Source organism: Tetrao urogallus, assembly GCF_951394365.1.
Source record: "Tetrao urogallus genome assembly, chromosome: 2".
Lineage (NCBI taxonomy): Eukaryota > Metazoa > Chordata > Aves > Galliformes > Phasianidae > Tetrao > Tetrao urogallus.
Window position 1 is genome coordinate 38353331 of NC_136814.1, and position 22653 is coordinate 38375983.

Below are 22653 nucleotides of genomic sequence, written 5' to 3' on the forward strand. Positions count from 1 at the left end.
GGAGTTCAGCCAATGGAACAGAAAATGAGACATAGCAAATTTCTCACTATCTTGAATCTTTAAATCAAGACGTAATACGCTCATTTGTTCAGTTTCTTGACTGTGGGTCCTGCCCCTCCTACCCCTTTCCCACTGGCAGAGAATGCAATCAGGGAGTTGTGAAGCATGGAAAATTTACTGCACTTATTCCTTCTCTTTGCACATTCTTACTCTTCAAGGTCAAGTAACTTTCTCCAACTCCTTAAAGCTTTCCCAGATTATATAGATTTACAGTCATCAATAATTCTTAAGCTATTTTATAATAAATCATGAAAATCTAACTGAAATGAGAAACTTCAACCTACAGTAATGGGAAAGGGCTCATCTACTTCTGGTCTGTATATTTAGTGACAGAACAATGAAAAAATGCCTCATTAGACAGATTAGTTGATAAAAGTATGTGCTGTTATTAGCTGTGACGGCATGTTTTAAGTAACTATTTGCAATGAAGCATAGAACTATTTTCATGAGGGATAAAAATTTAATGTTCAGTTAGGAATGCATTTTGTACTTGGCTGTTTCTGTAACATGTTATTATTTTTACCTTGGGCAAGTTCTGAGTACTGCATTTCCTGCTTCTGTTTTCATTTCTGCTTTTGACAGTATATTATACTTCCTGTGCTGATCAGATTATTTTTGTGTTAGGATGTCTGCTACAAGATACGGTTTAGCTGCTACGAGATTTGGTTTAGTAGCTTAGTGGGTAGTAATGATGATAGGAGGACGGTTGGACTAGATGTTCTTGTAGGTCTTTTCCAACCTTGTGATTCTATGGTTCTATGATTCAATGATTCTATACTGACGCTGAAGTCATCCTCTAGATAATGATCAAGATCCACTTAGAGATTCTAGTAGTTTACCTGAAAAACTAGTGTGTGAACTGACCGATGTATAAATATGCATGATATAGCCTTAACTTGTATTAATTATAACTAAATGTAACAAACTTTATAAAAATAGTTTAAATATACCATATTTTAATCCAGACAGTGACAACTTAAAATTACACTGTGTATCCTGGAAGATTGTTTATTACAAGTTCACTGATATCTTTGTATTGAGTATGTAGGTCTCCCAAAACATCATCATCTTTGCCAGACCTACTGTTTTCCACATCACTAAGTTCAAGACCAGACAAGTTACGTGTTAAGTAGGAGCACACTTCAGTTACTGACTGACTGTTTTCTGCAGAGGTCTGCCCTTTTCCTATATTCAGATCAGTATCAGAGGTAACTTGCTCACTTCTCAGTATAGATGCTTGTTTAATATGCTCATCAACTCTGTTCTCTTCCTTATCAACCTGATGGGCTTCCTGCTCTTCATCTAATAATCCTGCCCAGAGAGAGGTGTCATTAAGTAAATCAACAGATTCACCACCAGTTCCTTTGCTGTTTTTCAAGCCATGGTTTCTCTTCAAAGAAGAGACTGGTGATGAAGATGAATGCATTGGCAGAAGATCTGACGTACTTTCAGCTCTTTCACTTGCTTTTGAAACTCTGGACCTGCTGGATTCCACTTCTGTATCTGACCAAGGTCGGTTTGGGCTTTCAAGCCAGAGAGGTTCAGGACTGCTGTCAAGAGCTTCCAAGTCTCTGTCTGTACACTCAGCACTGGTGAAATCTTCTGAATAAACTATGTTGTCAGGACTAGCAACAAAGTCATCTGAGTATATGAATTCAGAGCTTTTTTCAGCAGTTCTGCTGGGGCTTCGTTTCTGATCACTTGCAACAGAGGAATTATCGTGCTCCATGATTTTAGGATGGACGAAGTGTATTGCTTCCTCATTATCATTGCTTCCCTTCACACTAGCATCTGATGCGAAAGCTTCTGGGAGCTGAACTTTCAAGTCCTTTTCTTTGTGAGCAAACTTTAATATAGTTTTCTCCTGTAAGGAGGCTACTGTTGATTTGCATGGATGTTCTTTGCTTGCAAACCCATTGCTCCTCAACGGACTTTCAGCAGACTGCTTCTGTAGGTCAGGAAAAACACCTGTACCAGAAAAGTACTCATTGAGAGCGCTATTTTGTAATGAAGTCTCAACAGTTTCATCAACCTGACCATTCTGCTTTGAAATGTTTCCCTTGGAACACTGCCTGTGAGAAACCACACACTGTTCTTCAGCATTTTTGAGCAGCTTTCTTTTGGATAATGGGCTTCTCACCTTCAACATCTCTACTTGCTTTTTTCTGTACTGTTCTCTCCTTTCAAGCTGTATCAGCTTATCGGGATTGTTTTGCTGCAGCCGTAACCTCAGTGTATTTGTCAGCCCATACAACAGTTTCCTTCTGGGAGGTGTGTTTTCCTTAGTTTTGAAGTTTTTTTCAGATTTTGTCTCTTCATGGGGTGCAGCTTTCTTAGATCTTTTCCTAGCCTGAGAAGACCCTGGTAAGGTAGTCTGCTGCTGGCCTTGCTTGAACTGAGAGCTGGTAGCTTCACTGCTCCTGCTTGGCCTCACCGGCACCTCTGCAGGCTTGAGGGCAGGGGAATGGCTGGATGGCCGTGGACCCTTGCCACAGTCCCCTGGGGCCTGATAGAGCCAGGCCAGATGTGGATGGACAGCAGCAGGTGTAGCAGAGCGGGTGAGCACAGACAGCTCTGCCAGCAAGGCACTGAGCAGCGGCAACTGCGCCAGGGTGCTGTGGAGTTGCTGGGGGCTGCCGGGCTGTAGCAAGGAGGGCCCAGCATTGGGGCGTGGGGGGCTCTGGACCTCGCTTTGCTCTTGTGGGCTTTGTACCACATGCTGCCAGCACCCCATGGCTGCTGCTGGTGGCAGACGAGGCTCAGCCGGCTCACGGCTGTAATACAGCACGGGAGGGCAGATGACGTTGCCGTCCTCCTCGCCTCGCTCTTCTTCTTCTTCCTCCTTATCTGCCTCCTCCTCCTCCTCCTCGTCCTCCGGCGCAGGAGAGGCGCGGGGCGGCGTGGCGGGGCCCGACCGTTCCCCGGTCTCCAGGCTGCTGAGGCGGAAGCCCAGCACCAGCTCTCCGACCGTGCGGCCCGCCGCGTCCCTCAGCGGGAAGCGGCCGCGGCGGCCCCAGCGGACGGGCTCCTCGGGCCGCTGCGGCACCTCGACGGCGGCGGGGGCCAGCGAGACGTTGCAGCTGCCTAGGAGGCGGGGGGACTCCGGAGCGAGCCCAGCTGGCAGCGCCAGCAACAGGGCGCGGAGCGGCTGGCGGCGGAGCGCGGCGCAAAGCGAGTCGCGGCGCCAGCGGAAGAGGCAGCGTTTGCCGCGGCCGAAGAGGAAGGTCCGGCCGGGCCGGAGCGGCGGGGCGGAGGCGGCGGGGCGCAGCAGAAGGGTAGGGAAACCGAGGAGGCGCAGCGCCACGGCCGGACGCAGCGCGGGGCCCGAGGCCGCTACCCGCACCGCCTCCACCAGCACCTCCAGCGCGAACAGCCCATCGCCGCCGCACGCCGCCGACATGACGGCCCCGCGCGCCCCTCTCGCGAGAGTTTGCCGCAGTTTAAGGGTGGCTCTCGCGAGAGAAGCGCGGCTCACGCGGCGGGAGGGTGGCCGGCGCCTCCGCGCCCCGAGGACGCCCTTTGGTCGTTGTCTCGACAACGCGTCTTTGCAAAGGACGCTGGGAGCTGTAGTCCGGGCGGTCAGCCCTTGACTCCGCCGGTGGAGAGACGAGCGGTGCTCCGAGGACTCCCGTGTCCTAGCGGAGGCTTGGAGATGCGTTTTCAAATTCGTATTTTTTCTCCCAGCTCCATGTACGCGAGGAGCTGTGATGGACCCGCTTGAGTAAAGCCGCGTGGAATAGGGGAGCGGTATCTCTTATCTCGTGTGTGGGGAAGGGACCGCTCCCCACGCGGACCGCCTTTCCCTTAAACGAGACTCACCGCAGGCACAAGAAATACTTGCCTAGCTGGGAAGATAATTATTCTGTTCAATTAGTAATTGTGCTCAAAAAATGTATCCTAATGTTCAATTAAGGTCACAGTATGCCCTCACCGTTCACCAGCTGGAGGGTACCTGAAAGAAAAAAACAGTCCTCTCTTCCTTTATTCCTTTTATTATCTCCTTTGCCTCCCCTTCCCTCCCCTCCCCCCCCCCCCCATTCCTAACCTCTGTCAAATCACGAATGCTTTTTAGAAAAGTAAGAAACAGAATTGAATAAAGAACTCTTCACAGTTCGTAAGTTCCTTTGATCATTGTTATTTAAAGGATGTCTTTCCTTAGCTGTTCTGAGAAGACAGTTAAGGAGTTTATCTGAATTGTGGCCAGTGCTTCAGTAGTAAATAATTAAGTTCTTCAGAATTTCTCTACTGCCTCTATTCTGAGCACGTGAGTCTAAGGACTAAGGCAAGTCATTTGCTATTGACACTGCTAGTGTTCAGGTATTCCCATTGTACTGGCACTGTGACAGATGAAACAAATGGCCAGCCCATGTCCATGGCACATTTGTCTCCTGTCATCAGTTGTCTGTTTTCCTTCTGTTTCCTTTTCCTCCAGCCCTTTCCCATCCCAGGAGGGCTTGACAGTTTAATTGCCATTCTCTGTAAAGAGAGGATGACAAAAGACCACAGATACGTTGAGGGCAACAGGCACTGGTCAAACAGCTGCTCAGCAGTTGCATGTGAATCTGATGATCAGCCTTACTCCTGTATTTCATTCTATACGTGCAATACAAATAAAATTCCTTTTGTGAAAACTTTAGGTGTGAATAAGTGGTGTCAGTTAGCAACGCAACAAGTACTCAAACAGAAAGGTATAGATTTCAAGTTTGTTCCCATTGATGTGTTCTATTAACTCAGTGTTCTGATCACAAGAACACATTTCAAAATAAACAGAAAACTACATTTCACTGTTGTTGCAAGTTAGAGAAAAAAAGAAGTTGTTTCTTTTTCCAATAGTCCTGAGGTTTGGTACTCACCTTTATAAGGAGACTTGTGATAACACACTTTTAGATTGCATGTCACAGAGGAGCTCTTTAGGGACTGGGCATGCTTCAGAGAAGCAGGATTATAGAACCAAATTTCATTACCTGCTACTGCCCTTAGGACAGCAGGTACCTGTTATGATCTAGCTCAGTTGCATTCAGTAAACTTTTTTGAATAGCTCTCTTTCTTTTCAGTGCAATCTCTCAGACTAGACATCAATTTGTCTGGGTTTTTGAATGTCTGGAAGAGTGAGAAATTTTGCTGAGTTGGTAAAGTCTTTCAATGACTTTATTTGTATTTTTGAAGTACTAACGTTTCCTCTCAAAAAATTCCAACCCAGACAATTGGTATCATTAACAGCAGCTCAGCAACTTTTGTTCAAATCCTTTGAATGCTCTGAAATGCCTCTGCTTTGCCCTTAACATTTGTAGGATTTCAGATGTATTGATCCTGCTGCATAGAGAGAGGTCTCTCTGTACAGTTGTATACCAGTTTGTGGGTTAAGAAATATGACTATTAAAAGAAACACTTGAGAAAACATGGATTATGCTGAATCTGCAATGACAGTACCCATTCTGGTGTCATTTCTACAGATTGCACTTTTTACAGATCAAATGCCAGAGTAAAGAGCAGTTGTTCACTTGGATGCAAAACAGCTCTTCTCTATGCAGAATCTGTAGGCCTACACTTGGAATTTGTGCAAATATTTAGCCTGGTGGCACTCTGATTCAGAAAGGGGTCAGACAGTCTGCTGGAATATTCAGCTGCAATGTAACAGCAGTTCTTAAAATACTCCAACTTAAAATACCGCCCAGAGAAGATTTATTCAGTCTTTTCTCAGTTGTCTGTTGAGTCAGCCACTTGTCAAAGGGTGATAAACAGTAAGAAATTCAGGAATAAGGGTGCAGCTTTTGATAACTCTTAGTTTTTGCTCAGAAAGCTAAGAAAATGAAGAATTATAAACTACATAAGCATTTTTTTTTCCCAGAAGTACTTTAGATTTCTCTCTTGAATAATCTAGAAAATGTTTCCAAAAGGAATAAGGTTAGATGGAAATGTTAAACCTAGTCAGAAATTGCTATTTGTATGTGTTTCCATATATTTTGCAGAGTTTGCAGGGATTTTTCTGTTACCCACTTTCAAATTCTATTTCATGCTCCTTAATTTTGTTTTGACTCAGATCTGATGCTGTATGGGCAGTCTAGTAAGAGCTGTAATGGTATTATTAGGACAGGTGCTTCACAAGATCTACTTCAAATGGAGGATAGTGGGATCTTTCCACTGTTCCCAGGGTTGCTCTCCTGTCCGTAAAACATCCCTCATATCGAGTGGCCAGAAACGCTGGCACAAAACCTAATAAGATGTACAGCTCCAAACCACCTTCCTTATGTTGCTACCCTAAAGATGCTTGTTGACTACTCTTAGTTCAGTTTGATAGCTCTCATGTTTATTTTTATGCTTTACTATCTTTAGCAGGCTTTGGGAAGTGTTTAAGTAAACAATATTGGCTTAGTCATATGGCCCTTCTCCATTTGGCAAACACCAGTTTGTTTCCTATCCCTTTAACGATTTCATTGCTGCCCTTCGTGTTTTACTTTCCCAGAGTGGTGAGAGTTAAAGCTCATGGCTTAGTTACTTCTGCAAAGTCAGCAGGGGAGGCACTCCAGGTTGTTTTCTCATTACATTGGGGCTGGGAAAATGGTTGGCCTTTAAGGCATGTGTGAATCTGTGGCTTTCACAGCCAGCTTGGAAATGCAGCCCATACCAACTCGCCTTCTGGTTCCAAATCTTTTCAACAATTAATGGGACTGTGGCAAAACACAGCTTCTCCTTCTACCCTGAGAAGTCTTCAGCATCTTTCTTGGCTTTGGTCAAACTCAGCCTAAGCAAATAGTTGGAGAAAACATCCAAAAATCTGGCAAGTACTTAAGGGAGAATGACGCTGTAAGAGCCCAGAGGAAGCAGGATGTCACAAATACAGGAGCTTAGACAACTATATTGAACGTGACAATGAGACATATCCATAAGGGTCATGCCTGAGGTGATTTCCTTTATTTAAACAAAGGTCTTATTAAAGCCAATAGACATTTTGCTTAAAACTAAACAACAGTGAAGAATCAACCTTAGGACTCAGCCCATTGAATATTTCTTGCATAATGCCCAGCAATGTACAAAACAAATTTACTTAACTGGTGTCATTAGCACATGCAGGCTTTACCATGAGCCTTCCACTTATTCGTTATAAAACATGAACATCATAGACTCACTTGCTATTAATCGAAGCCCTGTGGGTTCACATGCTGTCATTCAACACTAATTAATGTATGATAGTTTACATTATGCTATTTCCCATCCAATAGCTGGGAAGCTCTTGGAAAGCTCTCAAAGAGATTGGTTTATTTTATTTGGCTTCACAATTTCAGCCCATACCTGTCACACATATGTGTTGAATGATGATAAGATTCCAGGTGCTTGGCCATCTGAGGAGGATCACTTAATCATGACTGCACAGCTGTGTGTGCATGTATTTGTGAAGCAGAAAAAATCTGTACTAAAACTTTACTTCAGAGTGTGGGGATCCTTACAATTTGTGTTGTAATGGTACAGGAGGGTAAGTCCTCAGCCCCTCTCCAGGTTTAGAGTTCTCACTGTAGGCAATGATTTTTCAGGCTCATCACCTCCTACAAAGTCACGTTTACAGCACTCTTCTGGCTCAACTCTTCTGGGAACCACTAAGGGCAAATTGCAGTTTAGATATCTGACAGAGCCTCTGACAGTGAAAGCTCTTTTGAGCCTCAGGATGGTTTCTGGTGCCAATTCAAAAGTGAGATGAGATTTCATTAGAATAAAAAATTGGAGACGCTTCTAAATATTTGAGTAGGAAATGGTTAGTACTGTGTGCATTGTACCATCACACTGATGACACTCATTGTTTAATCTGCCATAATTATCATTGTAAAGTATGGTTTTTTTTAAGGATTTACAATACAGCTGTTTTGTTTACGTTCTCAACATCTAAACTGTTTTTCTTTTCCCTTTAAGATAAAATTAATATAAATTTGTCTGTTTTGGGAGCTCTTCTGAGAGAGCAAAAGAAAAAGAGCCAAGAATGTTACAGCTGAGCTGCAGAGCTGGACCAGATCCCCCTCTCTGTTTGTGCATGAGGGCTGCGTGATTCCTGAGGGCCTGTGCCTGCTAGGAAGGGGATAGGAATATCCCATCCCACTTAGTGAACAGGAGGTGTGAAGTTGCTTGTAGAAGAGGAACCAACAAACAAGAGGAACCAATTACCTCTGTATTCTTCGCATCCCTTCCTGTCTTCCAAGGAGATGTGCAGGCAAACGCATGGCTCAGTAAGGTGGAAAGATGTTAGAGGTGGCTCTCTAATGAGCATCTGTCCCTGACTTGCTTGGCAGTGTGATTTCAATTCTAAACATAAGGTCATTTTCTTGGCTAACAGCTTTGGCTCAGGGATCTCAACTGGCTCCATCCCTTCAAGCTTCTGTCCTTACACTTAACTAGTAAACAAGGGGTATCTCTCTCTGATGCTCTACTGATCCCATTGACTTGCTGACCAGTATTCACAATGGCAGTAGCTGTGATGTGAAGCTTAAACGTATGCACATAGCGAAATCTTGCCCTGTTACATCACTACTGATTACAGAGAAAGAACAAGCTGTGTTTTAGGCTGCTAAACATGGGAATCTAGAGATCTGCTTTCAGCTTCCTCTTTTGCTGGGCATTTTCTTGGGGAGATCTCATTTCTCTGTGCCTGAGTTCCTCTTATAAGTCCTAGCCAGTGTTCCACAGATCTGCTGAGTGGCCATTAGGATTGTTTTGCTCACTCCTGAGTCAGAGAGTTACAGCTCCGTGGTCGGGCTACCAGCCCTTTGCAGAAGATGAAGAGAGGCTGGAAGGGAGCAATTCATTACTGAGAGACCCATCTCACTCCTTCCCTCATTTTAGGAGCGGGTTTTGCAGCACATGGGAAGGAGCTCAGAGAGGACGATGCATACACATAGCTCACTGCATTGCCATGCGTGCTTTTAGGCTCCAAAACCGTGTCAGCCTGTCTGAGCTAATCATCTGCCCACCTCCTCGAGGGCTAGCCCAGGCACAGCTTGTGCTGACACAGCTGCCCTGCTAACCAGTTCCTCAGCTGGCCCTGGCTGGGAATCCCAGGGTGACGCTCCATTGCAGAGCATAGCTGTGCATTTAGGAACCTTTTGCAGATAGAAGCAATACTGGGAAGGTATTTAATTCACTGCTATACAAACAGTGGGCTACAGCTGGGGAGGAAAATTTGCTTGTTTCTCTCCTGCTATGCTGTGTAGTCTGCGTGGGCAAAAAAGACAAAGTGCTGCCTGTTGCAGTTGCAGGTGAGATCTGTGCCAGGGCCAAGGCCTGGTCATCCACAGTCCCCCTTGTCTAACTCCATGGGCTTTCTCTGAGCTAATTCTGGGATGTCTGTGGCCCAGTAAGGTCAGTTACAGCAGCCATGATTGCCCTGACACATGATTTCCTTGTTTTGCTGGTGTGTATTTTAAGCTTATTGCTATTTCAGTGCAGTTTCGTGCGTTTCCTATTTGAACTGTTCCTGTCGGAAGCATGCATTGTTTGGGAAGACATGGCATTAATTACTCTGTGAATTATTTGTTGTGTGGGTGCCATGGAGGAAATAGATGGGAACTACACCAAATGGTCTTTAATGAGTTCAGTCATCCAAGATCCTGATTTCCATCTCATAAATAATAAACTGTCCTCAATATGCTAATGCAAATTCGCTTTTAAATTGCTTATTTTAATTCTGCAAGGAAAATAATCAAGAAGAAAAAGTTCTAGAAAATGCAGGCTCACCCTGTTTCTGTGGCAGGGCACTTGGAGGTTGCTGCACCTCATCCTATTCTCATGATTAAGTCCTAACACAGTGATCATGTGACTACACTGGGAATGGCTTCTGGTCATGAAGAGTGAAATTCAAAATGTAAGGAATGACAAAAGATATGAAAACTTTGTTCCATCGAGGGAGGGTCCTTAATACAACCTCATACAGTGAGCTGTTGGCCATCTCCTTTTGATGGCATCTCTAGCTTCAATTTCTATTCATGATCATTTGCTGCTGGGGGCCAAGGAGGCCAGAAATGCTGCTCTGACAACAGACCTAGCCTCTGTGTGCTCAGCACTGCCTCATTTGCTTCATCAAATGCAACATCTACTGTCTCTTGGAGAAGTCTCATCCGGACTTGCAGGAGCGGGTGATGGTTTTTCAAGAAGCCTTCTCAGATTTACTTGTACGAGGCTGAAAATACCAGTAACTGGACTAATGACTTATCGCTTTGCTAACTACAAATAGCAATGTTTCTGCTCCAAGCAGATCATTATGCTCGGAGAGTTTGGTACTGATATAACAGGCTTTATATTAGTCTGTTCTGAAAACATCTTTTTCATTGTTATTTTCTTTTTTCTTTTTTTTTTTGTCTCAGCATTTTATCTTCAGTAAACACGTATCCTGATTTTACGTACGCCTGTGGTCTCTCTGCGCTGTCTGTAAATCCAGGCTAAACAATAGCATGTAGCATAGCATTGCAGAAAGAATGGGAAAAGAAAGGATTTGTATTTGGGACGTGTATTAGCTGCTCACACATCATTCAGATTTGTTAAGATTCAATAACAGATAAGTAGAGGGGAATGGAAGGTTGGGATGGTCCTGCAGGCACATCTTACTGGAAATACAGTTGTAGAAATTTGATTTCAAGAGACAAACAAGTGAAAAAATCCAAACAGGTTACTCTATTTCCTTCCCTGGAAGGAATGGCAGCTTTTTGAAAACATTAATATCCTCAGTCAGGCACTGCAAATATTAGTTCTCAGTTCCTCCAAGGGATAAAAAAGATAAAAATAGAAGCCACTCTGAAACCTCCCAGAGGCTGACAAATGCATTCATTCATTTCTTTATAATGACATCTTTCATGAAGGCTTTAACACTGGAAATTCTCTGAGGAGGATTCCTTCCCCCCAGTACTTTCTCACTTTTACTGAAAGCTATCTGTACCATTGCGAACAGGCAGGGGGTTAAATACTTTCTGAAAACTCACCTGTGCTTTTGTGGGCTGGCAAAAAAAGGTTCATTCTCCTGTGTGCACCTGGAATGCAGCACCGCAACTTGGAGAGGTATGGGAATAGCTGGCTGTGTGGGACAGCCTCTTTTTGTCTGATGACTGTATAGGAAACCAAGGCTTGGTTGAATGTCTAAAATTGAGAGCATTGTTCTTGATCTCTACACTTCAGTCTTTGTTTGAATACGTTGGCGGAGGAACAGTTGTTTGATTTTTCTTATGCTAATGTTAAGAGTCTTCTCGAGAAGAGAAGCAAAGCAAAGTCCAGCACATTGCTTATGTAGCTACTGGGGTTGAGGGCTTGAGCTTGATATGGTATTGCAGGTGGAACTCATCTGACCAACTGGAAACTGAACACAGAGATAAACTACACCCCCACCCCCAAAAGACTTTCTTTCACCTCTCACACTGTAAATGAACCTAGATACAATAGCTCTACATATCATGTTCTTGTAGTGTTAATTTGCATCCAAAGAGCCATCAGAGCTCCCTCCCTGGCAGTCATTCTGGAGCAGGGGATCAGCCACATATGGGGCCAAAGGACTGTGCCTAGATCCTGGAGGCAGTGCCTCTGGAGCTGCAGAAAGGCATGCTACACACCTGTGCACTGTAGCTCATCTCACCCCAGGATGCTGCATGGACATTTCCATGCTTCTCACAACAGTCTGTGCTAAAAGACTACGTGCTACAACCGTTGTGCCATGGGAGGTGTAATGAGAGCTCGACGGCATTTTGAAGTCCTTCTTACTAGCAGATTTGCTAAATGATGTTTGCAGTCGCTTCCAGACCACGTGTAGTGCTGCAGAGGGAGACACGAAAAGCGACAGCCTCTGATGAACTGGTCTGAAACATAATTTTTCCTATTCCAAATCTGGTGATTGACTCAATCCTAAGTGTGCAAACAAGAGCAAACAGCTGATGGATGCCTTAACCTTGGGGAGCACTGAGGTGTCAGCAAGGAGCTCTCAGTGGCCATATTTACACCCGAAACTGCCCCAGCGTGAAGTAAAATACTCTATGAGAAAAGACTGAGGGGGTAGGGAAAAAGAATGTTATTCAAGAAAATTGTCAGCCCTGGGAAAAATAATCTTAATTGTTCAACTATACTCGTCTAATTCTATAATGTCCCACGTACACAACAAGAAATACTCCAGTAGAGGGTTATTTCTTCTTTTACAAACAAAGGCTATGCTCTATAATGTACTGCTGCTTGGCACAGTCTCTAGATGTGTAAAAGGCAGATCTTTAAACAATGTGCTGTGATCTTATCTGATCTGCAAGCTGGAGAATATATCATCAGTATAATTGGTGGCAGGCTATTTGCATAGCTGTGGTGAGGTTTGCTGGAAACTGCTTGGAAATCTCACAGGCAAGAAGGAGACACTATTATCTAGAATAAGCGAGGCTGTCAGCTCAGCAGTGCCTGTGTGTGCTTTTCAGAATGGGAGAGCACAGAGTTTGCAGATACTCAAAGCCATCTGAGAGAAAGCATACTGGTCATGGCCTTTGGTCACTACTGCTCTGGGTCGCATTGTGGTATGACTCCATTGCTGGTATCTGGGGGCCCAGAGGAGCTGCTGGTCTGAAGTCATCAGTAGGCGAGAGGTGGCATTCTGCCCTCACAAACAAAATTAGTTGGTTCCTCTGCTGGTATACTTGAAAGAAGCTGCAAATAAATGGAGGTTGCCAGCATTCTCAAGTGACAAAGCTACATTATCACAGTAGACTCTTCGAATGGAAAAATTTGCACCGTGGAGAGGTACTCCCTTTGGATCAGGGCTGACATGCATATTAGTATAATTTGGGAACCAAGTGCAGCTGGTGGTGTTGATGAGTCTACTCCTACTTAGGATAAAAATTTACTTCAGTTTCTACAGCAGTAATTCTGGCCATTTTCACATATTCTTTGTTTGCTTGAAGAAAATAAACTGTGCTGTACTGCCCTGAATAAAAAACTTCTCTTGAACAGTGCAGAGTCGTAGCCCAGCAAGAATATTAGGGAAGTTGCAAACACCAGTTTTGCCCAGACAACTGAAAACTTTCCTTTATATCATGCCAGTAGTTGCAGCTTCTGAAGCCCTGATGCTATAATGGCATGTACGAAAGCTAGAGATAATGGAATGCTCCAGATCTGCAACTGAAGCTTCCCCTGTATTAGCAGTGTTCTTGGTTATGCTCCATGTCTAGCTGCTTTTTAAGTTGCATAAAATTTCCATTTCTGGTATAACAGCCTGTAAAAAAAAAAAAAAGAAAGAAAAAGCATGTACTGAATCAACTTGTTAAAATTCCTTAGTTTCCTAGGGTTTTTGCCCTTTATTAGCTGGGAATGGCAGAGGTTGGTTAGGCTTTCTAAAGGGCCTTTGCAGCAAGGATGAAGCATTAATCACACCCCAAATCCTGCTTGCTGGCATATGGGGTGCCTCTCTGCTGGTGCACAGCCCTGTTGGAGCTCTGGGGAAGCTGTGCATGTGCATGGGCTCCAGCTGGATGGGCTGTCCTGCAGGGATGGAGAACAGCTGGGAGATGAAAGAGTGAAAAGCAACAAAGATTTGCCAGATGCTGAAAGTAATGCTCAGAAGGAAAAGCAAAGCTATTCATTTTTGCTGACACTTTCTCTGTTGCCATCTTTGGACAAATGCAATATTCAAATTAACCATGCTGTTCTTTCTCCTTATCCTTGAATGCACAAGGGCTGCTCTGAAAGTAATGCTTCTTATTTTATGATGTTTGTGCTATGGCAGTAGAGGTTGAATCTCCCCCACCAACATTCCTTTACATGTTGTTGCCGTGTGACAGATGCCAGCAGAGGGGCAGTCTGACACAATGGCACCTGACATGGAAGTGTGTATGAAGCAAAGGTGTGGAACTGAAATCCTCCATGGAGAAAAAATGATACCCATCAACATTCACTGACACTTGCTGAACATCGATGGAGACCAAGCAGTGGATGTGGGTGCAGTGAGGCAGTGGGTGGTGCGTTTCAGCCGTGGTGACAGTGACACTGGATCACCTTCATAATACAGATTTTCATGAATGTGACATGAGGGCCCTTGTTCATCACAGGTGAAAATATACAGCTGATGATGCTGACTATGTTGAAAAATAGTGTTTTGTAGCTAAGAATTTTCTCTATCCAGTGGTGTTATTGTGCTCTTTGTATCTGTTGTAGTTTGCATAGAAATAAACAGGAATCATTACTTTTGGAGCAACCTATACATTTGAGTCTTTGCAATTACTGTTTTATTTTGTCATGCTATTATTTTCCAAGAATGGTACAGCAAATCAGAAGTTTCTGCTCAAAGCTGTAAGTCGCTCCTTGGCAATTTTATGTAGGTTAGACTTTAAGTAGGACTTACGTAGTGAGTTTTGTTTCTTCCCTAGAAGTTCAGAATGTCCTTGCTTGCTCCTAGAGTCCGCACGGGTGGTTAAATTGAAGAGCTTGTTTCTGCAGTCTGCTCCATAAGGAAGTTCAGGCTCCTTCCTCTGAAAGAGAAACTGCACCAGGGACAGGGTGAGGCTGGGGAAGGTTTGCTCACTAACACAGCTCTTAGGAGGACTTTGCTGTTTTGCTTGTAGGCCTTTTGTTTCTGCCAAGTTTATTGATGAGAGCTACAGGAGTAACAGTAGAAAAGTAGGTCAGGAGTTGATCTTGTATATACTTAGAGGGCCAAGAGCACAGTTTGTGCAGAAGAAGAAGAAGAAAAGAGAGAAAGGAAAAATAAACAATAAGATTTTGGGATGAGGTAGGGTTCATGTGGGAACCGTGGTGAGTAATTATACACCTGCTTACAGATCGCTTTCTTACAGTGTCTGGAAAAGTCTTCATTTTCTTCAGCAGGACTTTGTTTAGCACTTCTAAATCTCTTATTCTGCAGTTACTCTGTTAGAAGCAAGACCTGCCTGCCTGCAGGGGTTTTGACTATACACTGGGTGAGCACTGTGCTGGCCTCCTGTATACACATTTCAAGTGTGTAGCTGCACCCCTACTGAGATCCGGGGAAAAGCAACAGCAGAAAAACAAGAGCTTTTCCTAGATGGATGGTTTCTTTTGAAATGTGGTAGGCATGTGAGTTCTTTCAAGGGAAGAAAATCAGTGGGAGGAATTTTTAGGCTGCAAAAAAACACCACCCCAATGTTTTCTTAGAGTGACCTTTCAAAATGCATCTTAGTTTGGGCAAAATGTGTTGTGCATCCAGCACACACTCCAGATACACGTCAACTTTTATTGAACTGAACTCTTTGCCATGCTCTTTGATGGCAAAATTTCTTGCAAATAGCTGGTATTGTGAGTTTTTCCTATTTAGACCTAAAATCCTAGGAGGTCTCTGTAACACACGGTTTAACCCCTGATACACTGAACTGCAATCTGGTTTTATATAAAACCTGAGTGCAGCTCTTCTAGCAAATCCACAATTCCAGCTAGCAGCCTGCTGGCTTCCAGCAAGTACTGTCTACTTTTGCATGATGTATGTATTTATTCTGCTTTGTATTAGAATCCTTGCTGGTTGTTAAGGGGTTTGCTGTTCATTTCTTTATGGCTGCTTTTAACCTGTTTTTCACTTTTATTTTCCTGAAGATTAGAATACAAATTTTAAAAAGCATGTTGGTGTGATACACAATTTCAGCGGAGGTAAAAGCCCTTTGGCATACCCATTTACTCAGAGAAAGCAAGATTGAGAGTGGAAGAGGTCTCATACCAATGTCATCCTTTCATGTGGAATTTTTCTCCTTGAAAATGATTTTGCATTTGGGACAGCATCCTGTGGGCCAGACACATTCTGCAATTGATGATACAAGGCAGCGCATTTCCCCACTCTCAGTCAAACTGAGCACAGCGCTGTTTGCTGCCTAGATGCTTCCCCTATTCATAATTAATGTGTCAGTTGATAAGCGATGAACATTTTATAAAGGCCATTTAAACAGATCAGAACAATGTCTTCCTTGCATCTATCAGTAAGAGACCTTTTCATCTCTTGTGCAAATTCTCTCATTTTCCTTTTGAAAGTTGAGAATCTTTGCCAGGAAAATACAAACAGGAGACTCTTGTTACCATCATAATGAAGAACTTTAAAGGAACACTGTCAGCTTAGATGACTACATCTCTGCTGAAATATTTTACCTCCTTGTGTTACAGGGGCAGCATTACATTTACTGAGAGCTTAGGGAGATTTATTTTTCCTTTTCTGCTTTTGCTTCCTCCTTCTGACAACATTTTTCTCTGTGCCTAGCCTCCAAGTTTCCCCACAGCCCATCTCTAGGCTCCCATCCCATCACAGCGAGGGCACACCACAGTTTTAAGGGCGCAGGTGCAGAGCTCCAGTAAACGTGCAGGAGTTACAAGTGTATAGCCATAAAGCTGCTCTGAAATCAGGGTTGGGCTTGTTGTTTTCTTTCAGGTTATCTGAAAATCTTGGCAGCTTTTCTTCTGACAACCCTATATTTATCTGGAAAATAGGTCTGGTGTGGACAGAGCTGGATTTTAGCCCCAGATTCCTCCTCCCACAGCCACAGGCTGCAGTAGGGCCTGGATGCCTTGCTGAAGGCAGAGATACACTGATGGAGGAGGAATGAAGGAGCAGGTAAGTCATGTGCTGAGGTGTAAGTAGCCTGTAAGAGTGACAGTGATGAATCAGACCTGCTTATATTTGGGGCAGTGACCACAGAAGTCCACTATGGAGCGGCTTGGGACCGCTGGCTGTACTTGCTTCTGTGATGAAAGAGACCTTGGTAGCACATGCTGAGTGGCGTCCTGGGGTTGGTAGAATTGATTGGCCTCCCAGAAATCATCCTGCACATTCACTTGTGTGAGAGAGGAAGTTACGTATTTACTGTCCTGACAAAATTCTTCTGCTCTGGTGGAGCTGTGAAGGGCTCAGTTTTTTTTTGTTTGACCTTTGCCTGAGCTTGAAGCATGGCCACTACGGTGCCATTTCCAGATCTCTAGAAGTGCCTGAGCAACCTGCCAGGTGCTTGAGGTTTCAGCTAGCTGTTGTTGAGCTATTTCTGCTATCACTCGGCCCGCTCGAGCATCCCCCTGGGCAGTGCTGCCACCTCGGCTGGGTCACAGCATGGCTGCCCCTGCTGCTGGCTGAGGTCTGGTCCATTGTGCTCCGCAGCACCCAGCAGAGGAAGTCTGCCAAGGGAAATGCAGTATGTAATGCGGCAGGCAGTGAAGAATTTCAGTAATTTATCTCTCAGCATATAATGCTTGATTTTTTTTTGCACGCTTTTCAAATCAAACGTAACACTTTCTGAGCCACATCGTGCTCTTTTCCATTTTCATTGTTTCATTTCTTTTCCTCAAAATGTATTTCAGTGGTTAGCATTCCCCAAGTGTTTTCTAAGGGAGCTGTATACTCTTTTGATTATAGTAAATATATGATGGTTTGTGCAGTTTTACATAATTTTCTATTTGTAATGTACGTTACCTTACTGTTTCTTATGAGTTACAAAACTGCGTTTAATAATGAATTATGTGCCTTACTGAATAGGTTTTCTTTCTCAGGGAGCTTAATGCTGGTTTTTACTTAAAGAAAACACTCACTCTCCCTTATCTTTCTCCCTCCCTTTTGTAATTATTATTATGCTTAATTTCTAGGTCATTTTCAACCAAAATTACATGGCAGGCCAGTGAGGAGCTGCAATTTAGATAAAGCAGAACTGACAAACCAGTTACTTTTCTGCGGATGGGCACAAAAATATTTGACATGCTATGAAGTTGTTATGGTCCTTTAACCCCTCTCAGATGGGAGTTACTTGAGTAGGGAGAGCAAATGAGCCTTACCTTCTCTTTTCTGTAAGCAGGGTGATGCATGTGTGTAGATTACTTACTGATATGACTCAACTGTATGAGCAGAATAACAATGATCTCACTGTGTTCTCACAGGAGTATTTCTCAAAGATTTCCTATATACCTGAATTTTGTCCCCATCTCATTGCTCTCCCTTTTAATTAAATTTTCCCCTGCATTGATTACATCTAGATTATCCCATGGGGCTGAAGAAGTGAATTTACTTTTATTCCCATATCTGTAGCTCATTGCTTAAATCTTTTCTCTCTGTATCTCTTTTTTTTAGAGAAGATTTTCTGATTGCAACTTGATTACCTGTTCACCTTTTTACAAATTATGTTTCTCTAATTGAAGCCCAGAAATAGAAATCCACTAAGTGGCTCTAAGTTAACCTCAGAAACATTTGAATTTGTATTATTCTATTCTGTTTATCTCATGATTCTGCGTTATAGTAGATGATACTTTTTAAGTCTCCACTGAAAGTATTAAATTGAAAAAAAAAATTACAAAGTGAAATGCTTGCATTTATTCTGCAAGCTCTCGTTAGAGATTACAAATGTGGACATATGCTGAATCTATGATGATAAATAAGACAACTTACAATAAGACAACTTTTATAAAAAAGGCAACTGTTATCCTAGTGGAAACGGGGACTCTTCAAGTCAGATTTTCAAAGAGCTCCTAAGGAGATTGCAGGCATGAATCTCTAAGGCAGTTCTACACCAGGCAGAGATTTTTTTTTATGTGGGGGCACATCATCAGAGGGAAAAGCAAATGTCACTGCGTGAATTATGCTTGTGGGCAAGTCTGGCTATCTGCAGCAGAAGTGTGATATTCCTTAGCACTTCCAGCTGTCCCAAATTCTCCCTCTTGCACTAAATTGTGAGTAAACACTTGTCTGGCTGTAAAGGCTTCTCTTTGTTGCGTGCCTTCCTGGTGCCACTATGCCAGCAGAACTGTCTTGAAACCATGGCTGCTCAGCTGGCAGTCCCAGGCTCCATCATCTCCTGATGTATAGCACAGGAACCTGATATTTCACTAAGGTTTAGCTGTATTACTCTTGTGTCACCCAGGCTCTTCTATTGAGGCTGGTTAACATATATATGAAAGCCATGCTCACTGCTGAGCTTTCTGCAACAAATAATCTTGTCAAAGGCTTTCACCACCCAAAAACTTTAAAAAATCACATCCATTATGGAGGAGAACCTGAAACAGGATTAACAAGTGGGGAAATCCAAAGACCCCCTTGGGTTTGGGATGTGGAGGTGACTCCTTTGATTCCATCACAGTGTACGCTCTGCCCCCTGGGCTGGTGGTGCTAAGAAAGGAAAACCACGTTGGGCTCTTGCTGCCAAACAACTGACATTCATCTGCGCTCAGTCCCATGGCTGGGAAATCTAAAGCAAGGTAGTACGCTGTGCTGAGAGTGCATCACCTCTCCTCTGAGTGCTACAAAACTATGAAGACCTGAAGGCACCCAGTAAACTACAGCAACCATGTTTATCCTGTGTGTGACCAGCAGCTATGGGCAGAGTCTGGCTGGAAAGCATCATGTCCCTCAAGGGCCAGAGAGAGTGAGCAACTCAACCCACTGGAAAAAGTAGGTGATGGCAACAGTGAAAGCACATGGGATGGAGGCCCATTTGCAAAATGTTGCTTGAGTTGTTTGCTGGAGCAGTTACTGTAATGCGTTTGACTGTAAATGCTCTTTCTCTGTTGTGTTAACCTTAGCAATACTAATGAACTCCCCACATGCAGCAAAACCATGTACTGCACCTCCAGCTTTGGGCATACGGGCCAGTATGGATATGGTGAAGTCACTGGTATCCACTGCATGTTTTGGGACCTCCTTTATGCCTGTGCAGCCTTTTCCTTCTGTAGCACAGATCTGGAGCTGGGAGAAGGGCTCTCTACCCGGCTCTCTGCTTCCTAGTCTTTTCCATGAGTATCCTGACTGTGCCAAATGAGGACACCCAGCTTCATACACATGGCCCTGATGGCTGGCCACAACTACTGCAATGATCATTGACGGTAATTTTGGTCAGAAACATTCTGGTGCTGTGAGGATGAAGTGCAGATGGGCATCCGAGCTCAGTTTCCTTTCTTCTCCTCTGTCTCTAAGATGTTAATGTGTTTTCTAGGAGCACCTGCTTAGTATTTACAGTGTATGGGAGATATATGTGAATTCCTGAAAGAGTCAAAATAGGCCACCCATTGTGCACAGACTTAGTTGAGAACAGTTAGCCAAAAGCTGTCTATGATCCCACCTCTCTAGAGATTTACACTGGTTTTGGCCAAGTGTCAGAAGCCCAAAGAGTAACATAATTGGGGCTTGGCAAAGATTTGCTCTGATCTGTTTTGGTGCAAACTGCTCTTTGCTGCTTGTTTCCTGGGCAGGACTGAAGGCCAGATTTTTGCCTGCTGCCACAAGCAAGGGGGTGTGTGGCAGAGGAACAGGGCTGGATCCCACTTAATGAGCTGAGGAAAACAAAATGCTCTATGATGTATAATTAGGACACATGTTAAGGCAGGGCTGCAGTTCCACTTCACACCAGCGATTAACCTTGCTCCCAGTTTGCTCTGGTTTGAGGAAGACTCTGTCCTCTAGCTGCTTCATCTTAAATCTGTGTAGACAGACCCTCCTCAAAATCATAAACAGCTACAAACAGCTGTGCATGAAACACAGTCAGGGCAGTGGTTCCCAGCTGGCTTACCCGTGTGTTTAGTATGTTAATACTCTTCTATCTAAATGTCTGTGCAGAAAGAAATGAAGAAGAAGAACTTTTAATAGGCCTTTTAGCATGTCAGTCACTTGCCATTATCATCAGGCATTTGACTGTAAGTGCATTTACCCCCTGAGGTGGGCAGGCCTGTCCTCTCTGTTGCTCCCCAGGGCAGGACATGCCTGGATGCCACAGGGATCAGGGCAGGTGGGCGCAGTGCTACCCGTGGGCAGGGGCACTTAACCCCATGCTGTTTCTCCTGTCAGCGGCCAAGGGATTACTGATGAGGACCTGAAGGCTGACTAGAAGGCTGAGCTATGTAGCTGCTACTGAAATTAATGACAGTGAGATGGCTAAAGCCACCAACTGGCTTTGGGAAAGGCAGTTTCTCCCTGCCTGGTTGTGTTTACTGGAGAGTGCTGCTGCAAGGAGTTGTGAAGTAGCAGAGGCTGTGGCAGCACTCGGTTGCTGCAGAAGCTGAGGAGAATTGGACGTGCTTCTTGCCAGATCCGCAGCTGCCGAGAGCCAGCTCCTCTCTGCCAATGTCAATAGAACTATTACCAATTTACTCCAGCTCTTTATGGCTGTATCAAGATATCTGCATGTTCCCTTTTCAGGCAGGTGAAGTATTAATGAATATGGAACAGCCAGGGGATTTTAATAAATAAAAATGTATTAGCAGAAATCAATGCTGGGCCCTGCTCCTGTCAGCATTTGTTCCTGTTTTCTCCCCCCCGCCTCACTCCTTTGTTCACTGTGACTGCACATGCATCACTATGGTAACTAATGAATGATTATTTAATTTACCAATCTCTGGATGCAGCAGTTTAGTGTTAAAAACATTCAGCGCTGTCCATCATACACATATGCACAAACACACATCGTCTGTCATGCAGGAAAAACTATAGGTGCTCGATATTCTTCTCTTAAGCAAAATCTTTACCTGCCTCGTCAAATGGGATGTGGGGGCCATATGTGATGATAGCCACAACATAAGTGGTATGTACAGGTAAACGTGGTTGTACTATTTCATGTTTACAGTCAGTACACATCAGCTGCCAGCCAGCATACCTGGAACACAGGCAGCACTGTTACAACCCAGTGGATTTCTGCCCAAATCTGGATAGTTAGTGCATGTTCATGTTTTTGGAAGAAATCTGGTATTTCACGTTTACAAGAGCTGGTCTAAAACTGTCATTTTGGAGGGTTGAAAGGGAAAGAACAACCATTACTGGCTTTTCAGAGGGATGGTGGGATTTCAGCCATCTGAAATCTTCAAGAGAAGGAAAATAAATAATTGCTGGAGAAATGGTAGGGCAGTGATCTGCTCTTCCTTGGGGCAGATGAACGTGGAGACTTAGTGGAAAAAATAGATTACTTTCTACTTTCATCGTGTTTTTTGTTTTTTTTTTTCCCAGCTCTGTACCTATTCCAGTGCTAAGACAAGGTGGAGATTTTCAAGAGATCCCCAGACACCCAAGTACATGTTTGCTTGCAGGAGACTAATTCATTTTTATTCTGTTCTGAGGAACTATGCTTCTGACTAGCTGACTTTCAGTTTGCAAAGGGGATACTTTCTCAGTGGAATGTACTCTTGCTACAGGTGAAACATGTAGTTTTAATGAAGTTACTTTTTTTGTTGTTGTTTCTTTTTTTTTTTCTTTTTTCTCTATGACTATTTGAGGAAATATGAGTGCAAGGGTAAAGGGATGAGTGTGAGAATGTACACCCAGGCTTGATATGCTTTTATGACTGTTGAGTGACTGCAAGAGAAGCGATGCATTTCCCTCCTGTAGCTGGTGAGAAATGACCACTTAAGAGGCAGTCTGCTCGGGGTCTGGGGGGTAAGGTTCACCTAGGTTGGATGAAAAAGAGATTTCAGCTACTTTGGAAAAAAGCTGTAAGAAGTTTAATGCTACATGCTGCTCCAGCTCAGCTAATGTGGGAAAACATAGTCGGACTGTATGAATACCTAAATGTCTGCAGCTTTTGTTGCTATTGAACAGGTTGCCACCTTCTCTTGCTCACCCTTTTAGCCATTCTGAGTCGCTCAAAGGTAAAACTTCTAGACTGCCTGCAGTTGCTGCTGCCTCAGTCACAGTGT

At 43.8% G+C, this 22653-nt stretch overlaps 1 protein-coding gene across 1 annotated transcript; it reads right to left on the reverse strand.

Annotated features, from left to right (window-relative positions):
* Nucleotides 1-1042: 1042 nt before the first annotated feature.
* On the reverse strand, nt 1043-3691 carry MAP10 (microtubule associated protein 10; the record flags this gene model as incomplete). The annotated part of the gene is made up of 1 exon (XM_079550835.1): nt 1043-3691. Exon 1 carries the CDS (start codon nt 3458-3460, stop codon nt 1043-1045), a length of 2418 nt encoding a protein of 805 aa, XP_079406961.1. The 5' UTR covers nt 3461-3691.
* Between the last annotated feature and the right edge of the window lie 18962 nt (nt 3692-22653).